The sequence below is a fragment of the Lissotriton vulgaris genome, chromosome 5 (genome assembly GCF_964263255.1).
Source record: "Lissotriton vulgaris chromosome 5, aLisVul1.2, whole genome shotgun sequence".
Classification (NCBI taxonomy): Eukaryota; Metazoa; Chordata; class Amphibia; order Caudata; family Salamandridae; genus Lissotriton; species Lissotriton vulgaris.
Genome location: NC_141693.1, coordinates 1,949,826,998 through 1,949,846,076, shown reverse-complemented (window position 1 = coordinate 1,949,846,076; position 19,079 = coordinate 1,949,826,998). Strand labels below are relative to the sequence as shown.

Here is a 19,079-nt window from a genome sequence, read left to right as displayed (position 1 = left end):
CATCCTTCGGAGGCAGAACATGTATTGCATTCAGGCACTTGTCAGCCACTTACAGGATTTATCTTAAGGACTTAAGGGGAGTATGGGACAAGGTCCAAGGCAACAGGTCACCTCTGGAGGCTCTTGGGCACCTGGGTGCAGAGGTGAGTCATGGCATTGGGCGTCCCATTTACTTCAATGGGAGTACAGTCCGGTTACAAAATGGCTGGAAGCTGGGACTAGGGGGACCAGACCAGGGACCCATGTGGCGCCCAGACTCTTGAGATCCTGGGGCACAAAGGGACACCTTTGGTCCACTTCTCTGGCTGTGGGGCGTGGATGCAGTGGTGTCTTTTGGGGTTGGATTCTGGTGCAGGAGTGTCTCGCGGTTGAGCGGGCCTGCAGAAAAGATGCAGGCGAGGATTAGAAATCTAGTCTGGGCAGACCCAAGCGTGGTCTTCACTCCTGCGGTTCTGGTGACTCGGTCACCTCCCTTGGACTGGGCGCATAGGTGCTTTGAGGCATCGGGTGGCAGCGGTCACAGACGCACGTCTTAGTCTTGGTTTTGGTTTTGCAGAAGAGGGACAAACAGGACAGTGAGGCAAGGGGTCTCACTGCCCCTGAATTACCTCAATGTGCAGGCTGGTCATCCTTGGCGTTGGTATTTGGACGAGCACAACAAGCTTTGGCTGCTGCAAGGGGTCCGGTACCAGGGTACTGGTATTAGTGTCATCCCACTCGGTGGAGAGACATATCTGACCTTCAGGAGCTCAGTGTCCTCTTCCTGGGGAACTGCTGCGTCAGGCTGGCCAGGGAGCAGCAACTCAGACTGTACCTGTAGTCTTTGGTGCCTGCGGCTGTAGGAAATTAGCTCCTCTACTCCCAAGGGATTTTCTTCAGGCAATTGGCAAAGCACTTGCAGCCCTCCGGGTTTCTTGGAGACAGCACCGCAGCAGGATGAGTCTGCTTCTGCCACGATTGTTGGGGACAGCAGTCAGGCTGGCAGGGTTGGTACCAAGTCAGTTGTTACTCTGTTCTCGGGACAGGACTCTGTCAACTCTTCCTCTTGATATGTCAGAATCTGAAGTCTTGGTATCAGGGGGTCTCCTACATACTCAATTTAGGGACATTAAGGGGACAGAGGGGTAGTAGTCAATGGGCTACTTACCCCAGGGGTCAGTGTAACCCCTAGATGAACACTTCCTGCAGGGAGTGGTCATCACCCTGTACCAGAATTCCAAATTCCAACACGCACAATATGGTGTAATTCCCAAAGTCGTATTCACGTCAGACCTGGTCACCCTAGAGGTGTCCCCAGCCTGGCAATGCAACAAGCCTCCTGCACAGCGAATATTCCTGCCCGTCTTGGCAGTTGATGGCTCAGAGAGGGGGGGGGAGGGGGCATTCTCACCTGTGAGAGAAGCCAGACCTACATACCCAAAGGCGGTAGACTCCTTAAAGACCCTTGCCTTAGAATGCTAATTTTAGCAGCCTTCCTGGAGAAGTTGATAGTAGGAATTGTTCCAGACCTCCAGAGAGCGAAAGATCTCACCCCTGGGAGTCAGAAACTACTCTGTGGCAGCAGGCTGAACTGAACCAATCAGCTAGCACATTAGAGGGTGGTTTAATACGTGGTGTTTGATACCAAATGTATGTTTCAGTGAAGCCATTGCGTAGCTGGGGAACCTTTCTTGAATATATATATATATATATATATATATATATATATATATATATATATATATATATATATATATATATATATATATATATATATATATATATATATATATATATATATATATATATATATATATATATATATATATATCTAGTAATAGTACTAGACACCACAGGGGCACATCTGCTCATGCGGATATGTCCTCACAATAAATTTAATACACCTTGCTTTTGGGCTCAAAGGCCTGCTGTAGGGGTGACTTCCATATATTAGATGTAGTGACTTTGGCATGGCACACAGGAGTGTGTAACCACGCGACTCCGCCCAGGCGTCGTACGTGCTGTCAGCGAGGTCACATAAAGACCCACCACGGCGCGCTTACGTCAGTTTTCTTCTGAGAACTTTTCTGCACCACAATGTGGAACCACCAGATAAACTTTGAAAGCATGGGAACAGTGGAGAAGAGCAGAAAATTGGAAAGAAACAGTGACTAACACCACACAGAGTAGTGTCAACAACGTAGAACCCAAAGGCAGGGAAAGAAGAAAGAACAAGCAGAGTTCTGCGCAGTCATCCTGTCAGCACATAAACAGCCTCCCACCCCCGTGCCCCAGAGGAAAGGAACATGCGTAAAAGTCAAGGCACACGTAGTTAACCTACCACCCTCATCCAGAGCAAGGAAGGGAATCAGTCCCAAGACAGACAGGGACAAACCCCCAAGCCACCCAACAGAGGGAAACCACCCACAAGGTACAAGGGCAAGACATAGCCAGATGACCCTCAATCAAAGGATAGCAATGGAAGGAAGGGAGGGGTGGACAGGGATAGAAACCTTGAGTAGCCAGAGCAGCAGAGCACCGGAACCCCATCCGATAAAGAACCAAAGGAGGAATGAACCCCCGCCCTGTCCTCCCCAAGCCCTCCCCCCCCACCCCCCCCCCCCCCCAGACGGAGCCACCAGTCAAGAACAAAGGTACTCACAGGAGACAAAGCCCCTCCACCAGGAGGAGAGTACCGAAGACCAACCCAAGGGTCCTCGCAGAATAGTGGAGGAAGGGCACACAAACAAAAGGGCCGTCCAGCAGCCAACAATGCCAAAGTCGCAATGAAGGACGCAATGGCCAGAACACACACTCCACAGCCAGAACAACCGGCCTATGATGGCCCAGAATCGCCCAACTCAGGAGTCACGGAGGAGGGAACAGAGGAGGTGGGAGCCCTGTCAAGAGCCTTTGAATGGCAGCTGGGGCATGGAACAACAAGCTGCCATCAAACGGAAGGCCGATGAGTCGCTCACGAATATTCTCAGGGAATACTCCGTCCCGAAGCCAAGCATGGCAACGGAGAGCGACTGAGGAAGCCATGGCCCGGCCCAGCACCTCAGATGTCCGGAGTGGAGAATAAACGCTGCAAGCTCCCGGCCATCCAACGCATGATGCCGTAAGTTCACCTGACCAGTCTCCTGGGATGCTGCGGATCCCAGAGACTCAGAGTCCCACAAACCAGAGGAGGCCCTAGCCAGAACACACAAGTTGATAAGGGCCCGCAGGGCAGCGCTGGTCAAGGCAAACATATTGCGCCACCAAGAGTCCAGCAAGCGGGCCTCCCAGGACAGCGGAGTCAACAGTGGCGTATAAGAGGGATGGCAGCCGAGGGGTGAAGGGAAAGACACCGGGTCACGCGGCGCCAGGAGGTGCCAGAGCAGAAGATGCTGTGGCACCAGGTCCCCTGAGGCAGGATGCCTCCAAGCCCCCGTCAAGGAAGAAAGGAGCGAACCTTCAAAGGGAATTACGATTTCCCTCCCACCACAGCCCTGGTGGAGGACCTCCAATAGATGGCCGCCGGAAAGTGAGTCACCGGGTCACCCATGCACTGGATGCCCACAGCCGTGCACCCGCCTCTGTAGGGCCTCGCAGTGGAGAAAGCAGCTCCTCTGTGGGCGACAGCTGCAAACTAAGGTGGCCATCCCCGAGGCCAAACGGGACGGGCAAGGGCCAGACCTGGAAGTCAGAAGCCGCTCTTCCGACGGAACACCTCTGCCTCAGGAAGGGTGGGGAGCCGCCCTTCGACACCAGTGAAAAAGACACCACCTGGCGACCAGTCTCCGTGGAGGATGACACCAATATACAGCCTGCCTCCGGAGAAGGAGCGTCCTAAGATGAATACGCGGTACGACCCCTGCGCAGAGCCGTAGAGTTCGCTGCCTGAGGCAGGACGTCAGCGCCTTCCGGCGTCACCGGACAAGGCTTCTCCAAGTCATCCTGTACCGGAGACTGGAGTGGAGCTGGAGCCGGACCGGCTCCGGGGTGGCATCGTAACAACGCCGACCCAACCCCCGCCGAGGCAGCCATCTGCGTGGGGGAACGAGACAGGCCTGGGAAGTGACACAAAGCACTCTGCCAGCCGTGACCCAGAATGTGGCGGAGATCGCTCGGCAACCATGTGGAGGTGCCAGGGACAATTGAACCTCCGACGAGGCAGCCGCCTGTGGGGAGGGACAAGAGGGGCCCAGAGAGGGACGAGGGGTTCCTCACCTGGCCTCGATCCGGAGCAGGACAAGGAGGGTCCACCGACCCCTGTGGCTCCGCACGGTCCAGCTGCTGCCGGCACCGTATCGGCGTCACCTCAGCCTTATCAAAGGACCGAGAGGGGCTCCGGGATGCGACCCGACCCCCCCCCCGCGACACCACAGGGACTCCCACAGGAGTTCGCGGCGAGGCAGAGACGCTCTGGCCTGATGGAGGTGGCCTGATGGAGGTACCCCGGAGGAGCTGCACCCAAACAGCACCACATCCTCCAAGCCTCTGGGCCGGAGCCGCTGGCAGTGCTTGTTTTAGGGAAGAAGCACCGGCACGGAGGTCTGGTTAGCAGGCCCGAGTGCACTGTCAGAACTGCAAATCAGCATCTAGTAGCTTAAAAAGGGGCAAAAAGTGGGTGTGGGTAACTGCAACAAAAGCCAAGTTCCCTACACCCACCAAGGCCTACAGCATAGGGCAGTGGGTTCATCCACCACAGCCACTGGCTCTTGTCACTGAGTGATGCCCATCCACGTAGAAAGAAGTCCTCATCAATGGCAGGGCTGGTAAGTCAATATTGGTTTTCATTTCTTTAATTGTATATATTTTTCCAATGGACCATCTTAGTAATGTTCTGTTTTTGCAAACATGCATGCCACCTTTATACTTGGTCTTTATCACTTACACACTTTTAAAATCTACAGCATATTTAAAACAAAAACAGGCCAGGTTAGACCTTTTAGCTTTGTCAATCAATGCCTGTCACCATGTATGCGTTGGAAGTATTTGGGCATAGCTGCCACATGCATGGGGGATGCAGAGGAAACAGAACTGATAAACCGAAATATACAGAATATATGCAAGAAAAGAGGCACACTGGAAGAGACTCACCCTGCATGTTCATGTGCATCATGACAACTGGCTCGACAGTCTGACGGGTGATGCGAATCATCCTGGGGTGGGCAGTCTGAGATGCCTGAGTTTGAGTTGGCGCAGTACCAGCAGGGGCCTGCCCCTGGCTCTCGGGCCCCATCCCTGAAGTCTCCTCTCCGGGAGCAGAAGGAACTGTTGTCTGGGCAGCGGCAGCTTGAGAAGCTTGAGACTCTCGCCCTTCCGGCACTGGCTGGGAATTTCTGGCTCCATTACCGGTCATGGTCACTGTGTTGATCTGACAAAAGGAGATTACATGCCATGAAATCATGTGCAGCCTTTTGAAACCAGAAAGGGTTGTAACTTTGTAGCAGAAAAGAGCACAATACGTGGTACAGAGCACAAGAGGTAGTAAAGATTATGATAGTACATTAATGGTAGAACATGGGGCTCCTGTATTCTAGCCTTTCCACAATTTAATTTCCTCTAAATTCACAATAGTCTGCCTCAATAAAATTGCACATTGTTTTAACGCCACCAAACCATCTGACTCCAACTGCCCACTTCGCTCAATCACTTCTTAAAACACCAAGTTGACAATTTAAGGTTTTTTTAACTTCATAACACCCATAAAAACTTCACTACATTCCTACATTTCATAAATTTGGTTTCAGTTTTGTTTTCTTCTCTGGCAATTTTGAACTCACTTTTTAAAATGTTTTTTCATTCAACACAATCAGTCTTCACTGTTAGCTTTGAGTTAGATACAAGAAATCCAAAAACACTATCCACTCCGGATCACAAAATGTGGGAAGATACAAGCATTTTGAAAATGGTTTGTGATCAGATTAATAATCCCCCTGTCCCAAAATCATCCCACTGACAGTAAATATAGGCGAACAAGCTCACCTGTATGGGAATAGCTGCCTGCTGCAGCACCATGGGAGCAGTGTAGTGAGACATCGGACGGACAACATGGAGGTGGCGGGGAGTATTGGCTGATAAGTTGCATCGCAGGTCAGACAAAGCCACAAATGTATTTCCGAACAGACGGAGGCACTCTCCAACCAGATTAATGGTGCGTTGGTCCTCATCACGCCCCTCAGTCTGCAGAAGACAAAGTCAAGATTAACACTCTTGCAATGCATGCCCCAAACACACCTTCATGCCTTTTCTGGCTTGGTTTCTTTTAACAGCTGCAATAGACAACTAGATATCCAGAAACAAAAATTGTACAGGCTCAAAATATCACAGAAAACTCCTTCAGCTTAAGCCTCCTCAAACTTAAATCTAAATCAAATAGTCTCCTTTAAGTAGCATACATTGTGACCACTACAAACATGAATGTACCTAGCTGTGTTACACAATTATATTTAGCAGCTTCCGAAAAGTGTACTTTAAAGTCAAGGCATGAGAGTGGAGATAGTTTAGAAGTAGAGGGGAGTACACTATGAAGGACGATGCTTGGCATACGAAGCACCAGCCTCTTCCAGATACATTCAGAGGCAGTATAGTAAAGTGTATGGAGAGTCTAGCCCTGAAAGTACAAGAGCCTAAACCATTATTTGGGATTAGAGGTTTGCTATCACACAGGAGCCAAACTTGATGCTGTGCCTCTGAGCTCAGCAGCTGATGGGAACAAGCCCGTTTAAGTGAGATGAGTTAGAGGAGTCAGATGTCTGAAAAAGTTTTGGAATACAGTTTGACAAAATTTTACCTGTGGCCGGCTTGAATAGCTTCACAGTATTGTTAAATGAAGGTGTGTGGTGTAGTTGCAGCCTTAAATATTTTGGCATGTTACCTAAAAAGGACACTGTAGGTTCTTTCTTCCTCGTAGTGTGTGCTCTTGGCGCAGCATGTACAGTTTGTTTCAGCTGTTCATAACATACTTGAAGTACCTAAAATATCCACCTTGCAAGACTTGAATTAGAAATTGAAATTTCCAAGTGAGTTTATGCAATTGTAACAAAGAATTATGTGTCTTATGTATGGATTTTGTTTTGCTACTGTAAACAATAAATCTCTCCTAACAGCCAATGTGTGCAACACCCTTTAAACTAATGTCTCAGCCTATGGTGGAAAAAAAATGGCAACTCACTAATTTGGTTCACATGAAAAGAGAAAACCACTTTAGGAAGAAAATGGGACTTAGTTCTCAAGACAACTCTATCCCTGTGTGTAGGAGTGTAGGGTCTGCTTCCTATTGTTACCCCAACTTTTTGCTGTGATTCTCTGGTTTTTCGACTTTAGTCTGGCTGTGGGCCTGCTAATCAGGACCACAGCCTAGCTGTTCTCTCTCTAAATTGATACCATGTACTTTAGGTACATACCAGATTAGTTACTGGATCACCCTTGTGAGCCCCTTTATACTGTACCCTAGGTACCCAGGGCATAGGTGCACCCTAGGCCTACCAGGGGCTGCAGCATGTATTGTGCCACCCCTGGTTTGCCTTCCAAACTGACACCACAGATCTGTTCACACAGCCTGGGTAAGGTGGTGTAATCACCCCTTACTTAGATATAGCATAACTATATCTACATATACCTATAGACACATACACCTATAAGCCACTCCTAAGGTAGACCTCGACAATCCTGGAGGTAGAGTGCTTGGTTTTATGTGAGAGGGTGCCCTAGCATGGGCTGAGCCCCTCTGCAGCTTTCGGAACCATCTCCTTATAGCTGTTCTAGGATATAGCCATACCATATACTCTTAAGTGCATTATAATCCTCGCTGTTAATGCCAACTTTGGTTTGGCTTTATCAAAGCATGTTGTGTAAGGTGTCAAACACTTTGGAATACTACCCCCTACCAGTCCTGGTGGCAGGGTAGATTCCACCCTTCTAGAGGGAGAAGAGAGGGAGACGACATGTAGTTACTGGTAAACCCGGTTAAAGGTAAACAGAGCCTCAGCATCACAAAATGGATGCTGCTGCCACAGACACGAGTCTGCCCTCCTGCTGCTGTACAAAACTCAGGCAGGGGCGGCCTGGACAATACGTTTCCTGTCCAAGGAGGTGCTGGCACTTCCCCAGACAGGCTTTTGTGTATTGGGGCAGGGAGGGGTGCATTCAGTGAATGATTTCCAGACACTACCTTGGGCACACTAGGTGCTCCATGCATTTTCCAGTTCAAACCTTCCCAGGTCCACCCATAGGAGGGACCTTACAGGTAGTCCAACCCCTAAACTTAGTATAAGTATAGGAGCTGTGTCCCTAGGACTTTAGATTACCCTGGACGAAACTTTGAAACATAAAACCTGCACCTTAGATGTTCCATTTCGACTGGAAGACGGAAGACATCTCCCTTGTGGTCAAGGAGTGACCACCCTGTGCAAACAAGCACCAACAGCAACTTTGCCGGTCTGCATTTTCAAGGTTCCCGCCAAGAAGAATCTGCGACACAGGACACGGACTTCCAGACATCTGACACTGCTCGACGTTCCCAGCAAAGCGGAGACCCGTGGCGGACACGAGAGACGTGGGACCGGAACTCCTGAACATCCTGCATTTTGCTAACTGCATCGACTCCCGGGGAATCTCGCAGCTGTGCATTGGGGTACGAGAATCCCCAGCCCAGAGCACCATTTGCAACGAAGCTCGGGCCTCCACACTCCACGAGTGTCCCGTGGGGCCCACTCTTGCATTTCAGCTCGACTAGTCTTCCCGGTTCCTAGTCCGTTGGCTAGTGATCCCCCTGAAGACTTACTTTTGAATATAACCTGCTTTCCTGGTTGCTCCAGTTTCCCTACAAAGGAGAAGCGCCACAGACCTTGCTGGTCTGCACCGAAGCCAATCTCAATATCTTGTGTGGATTGCGTTTGCCAAGGCTTGTTGGCTCCAAATCCGGATACCAACACCATAGTCAACTAGATCCTTTGTGGGACAGCTTGAATCCAGCTCCTGGTCATCGGCGACACCTCCTGGCTGAAGAGACAAACTTCATTCTTTCCACCTGAGATCACCCGACATCACCTGGTTCCTTCCTGGTTCCATCCTGCTCACTGGCAAGTGACCCAGACTCTGTCCCTTCTGCTTTCAGGTTCTTCAGATCTTCGATCCACCCTTGGATCCACCCGGACACTTTTCCTCTGGTCACTTCTTTGCAGCTCTCCATTGAAATTGACAACAAAATCCGACATCAAAAGACACCTATGCACCCGGCTTCCGTGGGTGAGGTAACACGAGTACTCTGGTAGTCTTGAGGTAGTCTCCTAGTGTCAAGTCTAAAAGGGTTTCATCGTAGTCCATCCGGAAGTATCCTTAAATTGTATAATTGTAACTGGTTTGTTTCCCATAGAAAGTCAATGGTAACCCGCAGCTGTGTTTAGACACTGCATTCGTTTCCCGTGGGCCTCCTGCTTCCTAACCTTTGGTTGTTTAGAGTAGCCCCAGTGATTCCACAGGTCCCAGGCCTGCTTTCCAACTCTCACGTGATTCTTATACCTCTATTTTAGTATATGGTTTGAGAGGCCCCTAGGGCAAAACGTACACTGTGCAACTTATCATATGCTAATGAAGTTACCTGTATTGTACTTTTACCTCTGAGCACATAAAGAGTGCAGAGGGGTTGTGTTTAGAATAAATACATATATATTTGATATATACCTTGTGTGATGTCCTTTCATTTGGTACTCAAGGGATCATAATTGCTAAAAACAACTTGCTTAATGCGCTCTCTGAAGTCTTAGCCTGATGACTGCTGGTCCATGCTACCACTAGGCTAGCTTTCTATAAGGTTGACTTTACAACCACCATCAATAAGGGTCGATTAGACTGGTGCACGGTGCCCATTAGAACTAGTTGACATTATATGCCAGGCTAACTTCTCACACTGTACTTGAAAGGTTCTTCTACTGTGAACTATTGCAACTCACCAACTATGTCTAAGGAAGTGACTGACACTTGAAAAGCTACTTTCCATGAAAAGTATTGCATATCACAAGAATGTAGTGGTTCAAAAGGAGGCCCTATGAACCTAATAAGCAACATGTTAAGGTCAAATTTGGTAATCAGTAATGTTTTTGGAAGGATTACTCTCCTAAGTCCCTCCATGGAAAGTTTTGATGACTGGGATTTTATAAACCAGGAACGTTCATGCAAATGGTCACTGGTGCTAAATGAGGCTGAATGAATGTGAATGCCACCACTGCTTACTGAAGGTGTAATAAATAACGGGAGTTGCCTTGTGGCACTTCCTTTATTGGCTCTATGAGAAAATAAGGTTCTGTTGCAGGACACTCCCCTACTCCCCTTTAGTTTTTTGCCTGGCTTTTGATGGAACTTTGACTGTAGAGTACTTGGTCACTGCTGTCCAGGTGCCTAGTACCAGTATGTATTATATCCCTAAAGCGGTTCCACAATTGGCCCTTCAAACCCGTGCAAGTCCTTAGTAAATGGTACCTGGGTACCTAGGGCATTGGGACAGAAGAGGGTCTCATAGGGAGCCCTAACCTAGTCCGTGCAGATTGCCACTGCAGTATGCATGGCCTGGTGCAGACAAAACAGTCGACATGGCACACTGCCCGTGTGCCATGCCAACTAGCACTGCCCAAAGTAAGTCATCCCTCTAACAGGCATTCCGGTCCTAAGGCAGGGTGCACTATACCACAAGTGTTGGCATATCTGCATGAACAGATACACCCCTACAATATTTAAGTCCATACTTAGATATTTTAAGTACCAGGAAAGCCACAGAAAGCACATGGGCTACCAACTCAACTCTAGCTCCCCACTTCTCTAAACCCAGGAGTATTTGGTACCAAACTACTCCTCTCAATAAACCCACACTGATGCCAGTGTGGCATGTATTGTTCCATGTTCTCAGAGGGCACCTCAGATCTGCCCCCTGAAAACCTACCAACCCTAGTGTGGTCACAGACTGGCTGTAGCAGCCTGCAACCACCAGAACTGCTTCTAGACCACTGGGTCAAGCACCTCTGCTCTCTGGTACCAGAAACAATGCACATCCTGGATGGATGTATCACACCTCCTCCCAAGGACGGGCACAGTGCTCAAGAGGAAAGCTTTAAAGGCCGGCGCCTTTCTAATGCGATCGCTGGCCTCTGCTGCTAGCAGCTGATGGCAACCCCACTTTGTGAGGGAAAACCAGCTGGAAAACTGATAAGGACTAGGATTTGTGCTAACTTTGCCAACTGCACTCCTCAGGGGGAGGAGTTTCCACCACCCTCCATCTTGAAGATAAGGGGGCTCTTCCAATCAAGGCTAGGACTATGCTACCTCCCACAGGGAGGTGGCATAACAGAGGGTGTAGTCACCCCAGGTGAGGTGCCCATTGGCCTTACCTTTTACTCCCATAAGCACCCCTAAATATAGTATTTGGGAAGCTCCATCAGACCTTGAACTTAGTTACCTGCGGCCTAAGAAGAATGAAGGAAACCTCAAGCAGCAAAGCCTGATAAGGACTACTGACTTGGCTCCAGCCTTAACAGCCTGTCTCCAGTTTCCAAGACCCTGCAGGACAAGCATTTACTGCTAGACCGGTCAGCGGCGTTTGACACGGTATCACACGACTGCCTAATAAACATCCTCCTGAGCAAAGGAGTGCAATCCACAGCATTAAGATGGATTAAATCATTCCTTAGCAATCGCACCCAAGCAGTGCGCATGGGCCAATTTCACTCAAAACCCTGTCCCATCGGCTGTGGGGTCCCACAAGGGGCCTCACTAAGCCCCACTCTTTAATGTCTACATTTCATCTCTGGCTGACATTGGAAGAAAGTGGGGCATCGGCATATGTTCCTATGCCGATGACACTCAGCTGATGGTGACAATGGAAGGGTCGGAAACAACTAAGAACTACACAGCTGTCTCTCTGAAATGGCAGAATGGATGCGCAACCACTGCCTAAAACTAAATGCCGGAAAATCGGAGATACTACTGTTCGGAGGAGCCAAACTCTCATGGAACGACACGTGGTGGCCACCGTCTCTGGGATCAGCCCCCGTCCCGAAACAGTACGCCAGAAACCTTGGCATCATGATGGACCACGCCCTGTCCATGAAAGACCACATCAGCATACTCTGGGGCAAAGTTTTTGCAATTCTCAAACTCTTGGCAAAAATTTTCTCCTGGATACCTTTGGACTGTCAACGCACAATCACCCAGGCCCTCCTGGTCAGCCGCCTAGATTACGGCAATGCCCTGTTCGAAGGGATGAACGAGCAACTGTTCTCCCACCTACAGGTCCTACAAAACCAGGCGGCTAAACTGGTCTGTAACAAAGGCAAGCGAGATTCTGCCTCTGCATGCCTAAAAAAACTTCACTGGCTACCAATGCGTCAGAGGGCCACATTCAAACTACTTTGCCATGCGCACAGAGCCCTTCATAAAACGGGCCCCACTATCCTTCAAGGGAAAATTGAATTCTATATCCCCAACAGGAATCTAAGATCCAACAACTCAGCTCTGGCGAAATCCAAGCGCATTTACAAAGCAAGGACTGGTGGACGCGCCTTTTCATACTTGGCTGCTAAAAAATGGAATGAGTTACCTGTGGACCTCAGACACACCACCAACTACCTCCAATTCCGTCAAAAATTAAAAACTCACCTCTTTCCCAAAAACTAACCCCCCAGCACAGTTTCAGTAGTCTTCTTTTCTTACAGCGCCGTGATATCCCATGGGATGAGTGTCACGCTTTACAAATATCAAAATAAAATAAATGTAATAGGTCTCGCAGCATTAAAGTTTGAGTTATTGGCATTGTGTATGACAATGCGTTGCATAAAATGTTTTGCAAACTTTAAATTGGTGAGCAGTGAGAGTGTGTGCAAGAGTATGCTGTTCTTGAAAGCAGTGTGGTAGAGAGTGCAGGAATTTGGATGACCTGAGCAATGTGGATGATGCAACTCCCGCACGGGGCTGACGCAGTTATTATTCACACAGCTCTGATGATGCACCTCAGGCACGCGCTCACAGCGGTTATTATTCACACAACTCTGATGATGCACCTCACGCACGGGGCTGACGCAGTTATTATTCACACAGCTCTGATGATGCACCTCATGCACGGGCTCACAGCTGTAATTATTTACACATGTGCGTCGACACGGACCCAGCCCACTGGCCTTTAAAAAACACAGACCTGTGTACTGTCAAAAAAGTGACCATTTCTCAAGAGCCTTCGCTTCATCAGGGGCTAGTAAAGATCTTGCCTGAGTCTGACATGGCGCTCACCCATCCGCACCAGGATTCTGAGGCACCGACCTCTCGGGAAATATTAAGATGACACGTGGACTTGTTCCATACCAATTGTATTTTAAGCAAATCTTAATACCACAGACATTTTCACTGAAATCTTCACACAGTGGGTATCAAGTCCTCAACGCTACAATTTCTGAATTAACAATGGATACAACTCTTGGATCTGTATTAATAAAATTCAAGGTGATGCCACAGCCCAAATCAGACAGAACCTATTGCAACAAAACAGCTTTTCTAATTTAAATGACTGAGTCTGCTGAAAGCTGCCTTGGTGTCAATAATCATAAGTTAGTAAGATGTGTACTTGAAATCAAGAGAAAACGCACCTGGTTTACCATCATCAGCAAACACCGAAAAAATCCGTACAAATGGAATCTTGCAGTGTCGGGTAGGATTTTGACAACTAGTCAAGATAACAGACAGACACCCACCGACCGTCCGACCGCTTTTCAATGTGATATTTGGAAGAAGTTATGAACTGGACTTCAGAAGCACTCAGGACGAAGGACGAAACCGAAACCTGCCGTGGGGCGGGACTTCAGTCTTCGGAATGGCCAGAGAAGCAGTGCTGGTGACGCGGGGCTCCCATGCCCGAGGGAGAGCCCCGCGTATTTTTTATTTATGCGATTTTATATAGCGCAAACTTTACCCGAATGTGTCAGAGCGCTTTACATAAGGACCAGTTGAAAAACATAAGGACTTAGGATAACATGCGTTACATAAAGGATACAAACAGAAAAAAATTGCAAATGTACGAGATGTAAAGTCACACAAGGAGATACCAATGGATATACTCTAAGAGTCACATAGGAATGGTAGATAGTACAAAGGTCTACTGCATATACTAGTGATTAGAGTTCTCTATATACATAGGGAAGGGATATGACTGGATATACTCTAAGAGTCACATAGGAATGGTAGAGAGCACAGCGGTCTACTGCATTTACTTACGATTTGAAAATAACCAGGTTTTTTTGCATAGTAGGCAATGTTTTCCTACAGCTAAACACATCGTTGCTAAGGTGAGACTTGGATCCATTTCTAAAACAGACATACGTGGGCCCCTTAGCGGTGATGCAGTTTTCTTTTCCACATGCATTAACATAAGACAGTGTCTTACCCACTTGTTCGCAATCAGATGTGCATACTGTACTGATGGAGTCTCCTAGATTTAAAGCTTTAGAGAAGACCATTGATCTCTATGGTTTTGGCTAGCTAGATAAGTGACTTTCAATAATGTTGGGTGCCTACAACTAAGTAATCTTGAATCTTTCTTGAGTAACAATTAAAGAGGAATTGATTATGGACGTGTCAACATTCGTACCAAAACCACAGGTTGCAGTCAGAACTCTTAGCACCGATACATATTCTTCCACCGGTTTCCTCTGTGAACTGTTTACACTTGAAACAACTGTGCCTTTCAAATATATTTGGTTCATCTGAATGTTGTTTACTTAGCCCTTTAATGGCATCTCTAGATAATTCCATGCCACATCACCTGCCTCTGTCCCTGTAAGAATTGTTATCATCGTTGAGAAATATTCAGCTAAGCTAATACAAATTACAACATTGCTAACACTACCATAGTTTTGTACAGCTGACGCTGCGGAACTAATTGCTTCTATGCGCCCATTCTAGAAGCAGCAGGTTGCATTTGGAAGTCTTTGTATTGCAAAGCTGTCTGTAGTGCTGCTGGTGGTTGGGCGGCGATAGAGCTAGAAGTCTACCTTGTTATAATCCCGTTCGAATCCGAAGTAGTCCAACGTTTTCCATCCCACAGAACGGGTAATTGGGTAATAGTAACACCCGTTATTTACAACAACACGAACATTATATAAAAACATGTTAAATTTAGCAGTGAATGATACACCTGACAATCTCAAAAAGAAACCGGACATGTGGGAAATCATTCTGCAGTTAGTGTTGCCACGCTCTATAAAGCCAGAACTAAAATACCGAGATTTATAGCGACGCTACGTTTTTTTGCCAAAGGCACTGGTAATAACGTTACGTTGAGAGCGAGGTTCACTGACAGCGTTCACGTCTCAAAACAGATGTGAACTGTACACGTTGATTGATAGCCACAATTGGCCTTAGTTGCATTTCGTGTTGCAGTGCAGGAAGCTCGGTGAGCTTTCTCCGGGGCCAACCACCGTGCAGTGTCAAAGCCTTTTTCCCAGCATGCCCAGCTCTGGCGTGTATGTGTGTGCGAAAGGAGATAGGGCGAGCAATAAAAGAAAATGAAGCCAAGATGGCAGCGCTGAGAGTGCAGCTTTCAGTGGGGCAGGAAAGGAGAGGAAGCCGCCTTCTGCACTAAGACCAAGAGCAGACCGGTGACTGAGGCTGCCCCATCAGACAAAGGAGTCCTGTTTGCCAATGACTTCAACTGTTTTTTTTTCTTTTCGGTGATACAAAGAAAGTGCGGAGTGGCGGTAAGTGGGGCTTAGTTGTGGGGGGAGAGGGGTTGTGAGAAGTTGGACTGATATTCAGTGTTCACTATTCTAGTGATCACTATGTATCAGTCCAAACAACCTTTATGGTGATTGGTTGTAAGTCAACCGATAGACCAGCTATCCTAGTAGCATGGACAAGAGCAGTCTTCGGGCTAAACTCTAGAGGGCGTGTTAAGCCAGCTGTTATACCATCACATATACCCCTTGAACACCAAGTGAAAGTACACCACACAATTGTTATGAAAATAAACAGTGTATTTATTTAGATCACAACAGCCCTGTACTCTTTATGAGGACAGGGTACTAAGCACACAACAAAACTCTTACGAAAATACTTTAAGTTGCACAATTTACACAAATGCCCGAGGGGCACGAAAAACCATATACTATGAAAGTGGAATGCGAAATTACTAGCAGGTAAGTACTGGACTAATAGGCTTTGGAATCGCTAGGACTACGTTACTGAACCTTCAGATTACTAGTAGGAGGCCTAGGGGACTCGGGTGCAGAGTGTGCACTCTCACGGGGGATGCGGGACAAAGTCTATGGAGGCTAGTAAAAGCAAAGTTAGTGTTCTCGGCGAACCCGATAAGGTAGGTTGAAAACGAAAGTGGATCTGTTGGATAGTGAGGCTATGCTGGGGCACCGAAATGCCGAAGTTACCTAGCCCAGGGGCTGCAGCTGCATAGGTCTGAAAAGACGTCGGGAATCCTCGTTGACGAACCAGGAGCCTGAAGAAAGAGTTGCTGGCAGGCGACCAGTGAAGATTGTTCGAAGTGATCCAAGCCTGGATCGAAGATGGATGACACCTGAAAGCAGAGGGGACCAAGTTCTTGACCACTAGCCAGTGATCAGATGGCACCAGGAGGGCACCGGATGGTAGTCACCTCGACCAGGTGAGTGGGCGACGCTGGGCTTTGCAGTCTCACGGACCAGGAGGCGTTGTCGGCGACCAGGATGGAGGTGCGATCTGTCCCACGATGGTTGCTGCTGTCGACGTCGCTGGACCCAGGATTGGGGCAACAAGTCTTTGCAAATTCAAGCCCACGCGGTGGACCTAAAATGGTGTCTGGGGTGGACCAGGAGGGTCTGGGGTGCTCCTCTTTTGGAAGGGAGCAAGGGCCAGTCTGGAGCAACCAGACCAGTAGTGGTGATGTCGTCTGGCGTCGTCGGGAAGGCCACAAGCCAGCGGGCTAGTAGCCAGACAACGCGGTGAGCAGCAAAAAGCAGAAGGGCCCCACGCAGATCTCGTGGATGCTGGGAGGCTGGACTTCGGTGCTGGAGCTGCTCAGGGTCGGGGCTTCTCGGACCCCAAAGCACTCCCCAGAGGATCCCTCGGCGGTCGTGCTGGAAAGAAGTCGTGCAAGTCTGATGATGGCCGGTCCCTCGAGGTCTCGTCGCACCTACAGTTCTCAGCTTAGCTGTAGAGGTAGGTAGATGTCAGAGGTGCCAGGGAAGCCGGGTCTCGTCGAGCTGGTCAGTCGGATTCCGGAGGAAGGACGTGCAGCAAACCGCAGAGTTCTTAGATGGTGCCTGCGGATGCAGGGTGACTACTCCTTAGTCACAAGGGAGAAATCTTAAGAGTCGAGAGTTCCTTTCGTGGAAAGTAGTTTCTTGATTCAAAGATGATCTAATTTGGAAGGGTCCCCGCTCCTGCCTTTATCCTAAAGAAAGGGGTGGGTACGCGACTAGGTCCTGCCCTAGGGGTGGGACCAGGAAGGGGGGTGGTTACACCCCCTCCCATGCCGGACTTTCCCCAGGCCAGGGGCTGGTGTGCCCCTGGAACTGGTTCTAGACGGCAGATGCGTAGTGAGCACCGGGGTGCCACTTGCAGTCACCTTCCTGTAAAGCCCTGCCTACCCAGGATACACAAAACCCTGTCTGGGATGGTGCTAGCACCGCCCCTGACAGGAAACCCTTTGTCCAAGCTCCCCTCACTGGAAGGACTCCCAGCTGCAGGGGGTCAGACTCGTGTCCGTGGTGGCAGCATCCATTTTGTGATGCTGAGGCTTGAGTTAACTTTAACCGGGGTTCACAGTTACATACATGTCGTGTCCCTCTAGAAGGGTGGAATGCTAACCCCGTCGCCAGAATTGGCGAGAGGTTAGTATTCCAATTCGTATGACACCTTACTCGACATGTTTTGATAAAGCAATACCAAAGATAGCATTTAACCGCGAGGATTATAATGCACTTAAGAGTATATGGTATGCGTTATTATGGAACAGCTATTAGGACTTGGTTCCGCAAGCTGCAAACGGGCTCAGCTCATGCCAGAGCACCATCTCACACGATTCCAAGCACTCTGCCTTCAGGATTGTCAAGGCCTGCCATAGGAGTGACTGATAGGAATCTGTGTGTCCATTTTTAGGGTTAGATATAGGTATACTATATCTAAAGCAAAGGGTGATTACACCACCTTGCCCCAGCTGTCGTGCAGCCAGTTGTGTCAGATTTAGATGGCCATCCAGGGGTGGCATAATACATGCTTCAGCCCCTGGTAGGCCCTGGGTACACCTATGCCCCGAGTTACAGGGTCTGATAAGGTGGCCCAGTACCAATTGGTAAATGCACCTAGGGTACACGTTGTAATTTAGTGAGAACAGCTAGGCTGTGGGTCTGATTAGCAGGCCCACAGCCAGAAAAAGTCGTAAACCAGTGAAACAAAAGCAAAAAATCTGGGTGATCATAGGATTGCAGACCCTACTCTCCTACAGGGGTGCGCTTGTGTGCGCGTGTGTGTGTGTGTGTGTGTGTGTGTGTGTGTGTGTGTGTGTGTGTGTGTGTGTGTGTGTGTGTGTGTATGTGTGCGGCGGCAGCGGGGGTCTCTGTATGTGTGTGCATGTGTGTAGATGCGCTCGTGTGTGTGTGTGTGTGTGTCTGTGTGTCTGTGTGTGCGCATGCTTGCAGGGGGAGGTGTGGCTGTGTGTTACGGCTTTCCATGAGACAGGAGCTGGCCACAGCGAGCGCGTTCTCGTGCGCGTGGCCGGCACAAATCGCCTTCTGGCAGAGGAAATGCGCGCGGCCAGCTCCTGCACCCTGGAAAGCTGTGTCGCCGACTATAGGTCTCTGCGAGACCGTGCTTACGCGAGACCTAAAAACGCCTGGCCTGCAGCCAGCGATTTCCAGAAACCCATGGAAGACTGCATGAAAGAAAACAAGTTACTTACCTGTAACTTTGGTTCCCCAGTATTGGTAACTTTCATAGATTCCCATGCTTTGTATCATTCCCCGTCGTCTGAATGGGAGCCTCGGTAAATAGAATATACCATAGTAGTAAGCACAAAGTGAAAAAATAGGCCTAGTCCTCATCTCATTTTGTAGCTTATCCACCTCTTTTTGTAAAAGAGACCA

At 48.8% G+C, this 19,079-nt stretch overlaps 1 protein-coding gene across 9 annotated transcripts in view; it reads right to left on the bottom strand.

Moving 5' to 3' along the window:
• Positions 1–19,079, bottom strand: part of BAG6 (BAG cochaperone 6) — a 371,215-nt gene that overhangs the window by 205,395 nt on the left and 146,741 nt on the right. For all 9 annotated transcript variants that reach the window (XM_086924623.1, XM_086924622.1, XM_086924621.1 and 6 more), the window contains 2 exons: positions 5,956–6,153; positions 5,068–5,344 (listed from right to left, as the gene is read on the bottom strand). In XM_086924623.1, coding sequence (XP_086780749.1) covers positions 5,068–5,344; positions 5,956–6,153 — 475 coding nt within the window. The remainder of the gene's footprint in view (positions 1–5,067; positions 5,345–5,955; positions 6,154–19,079) is intronic.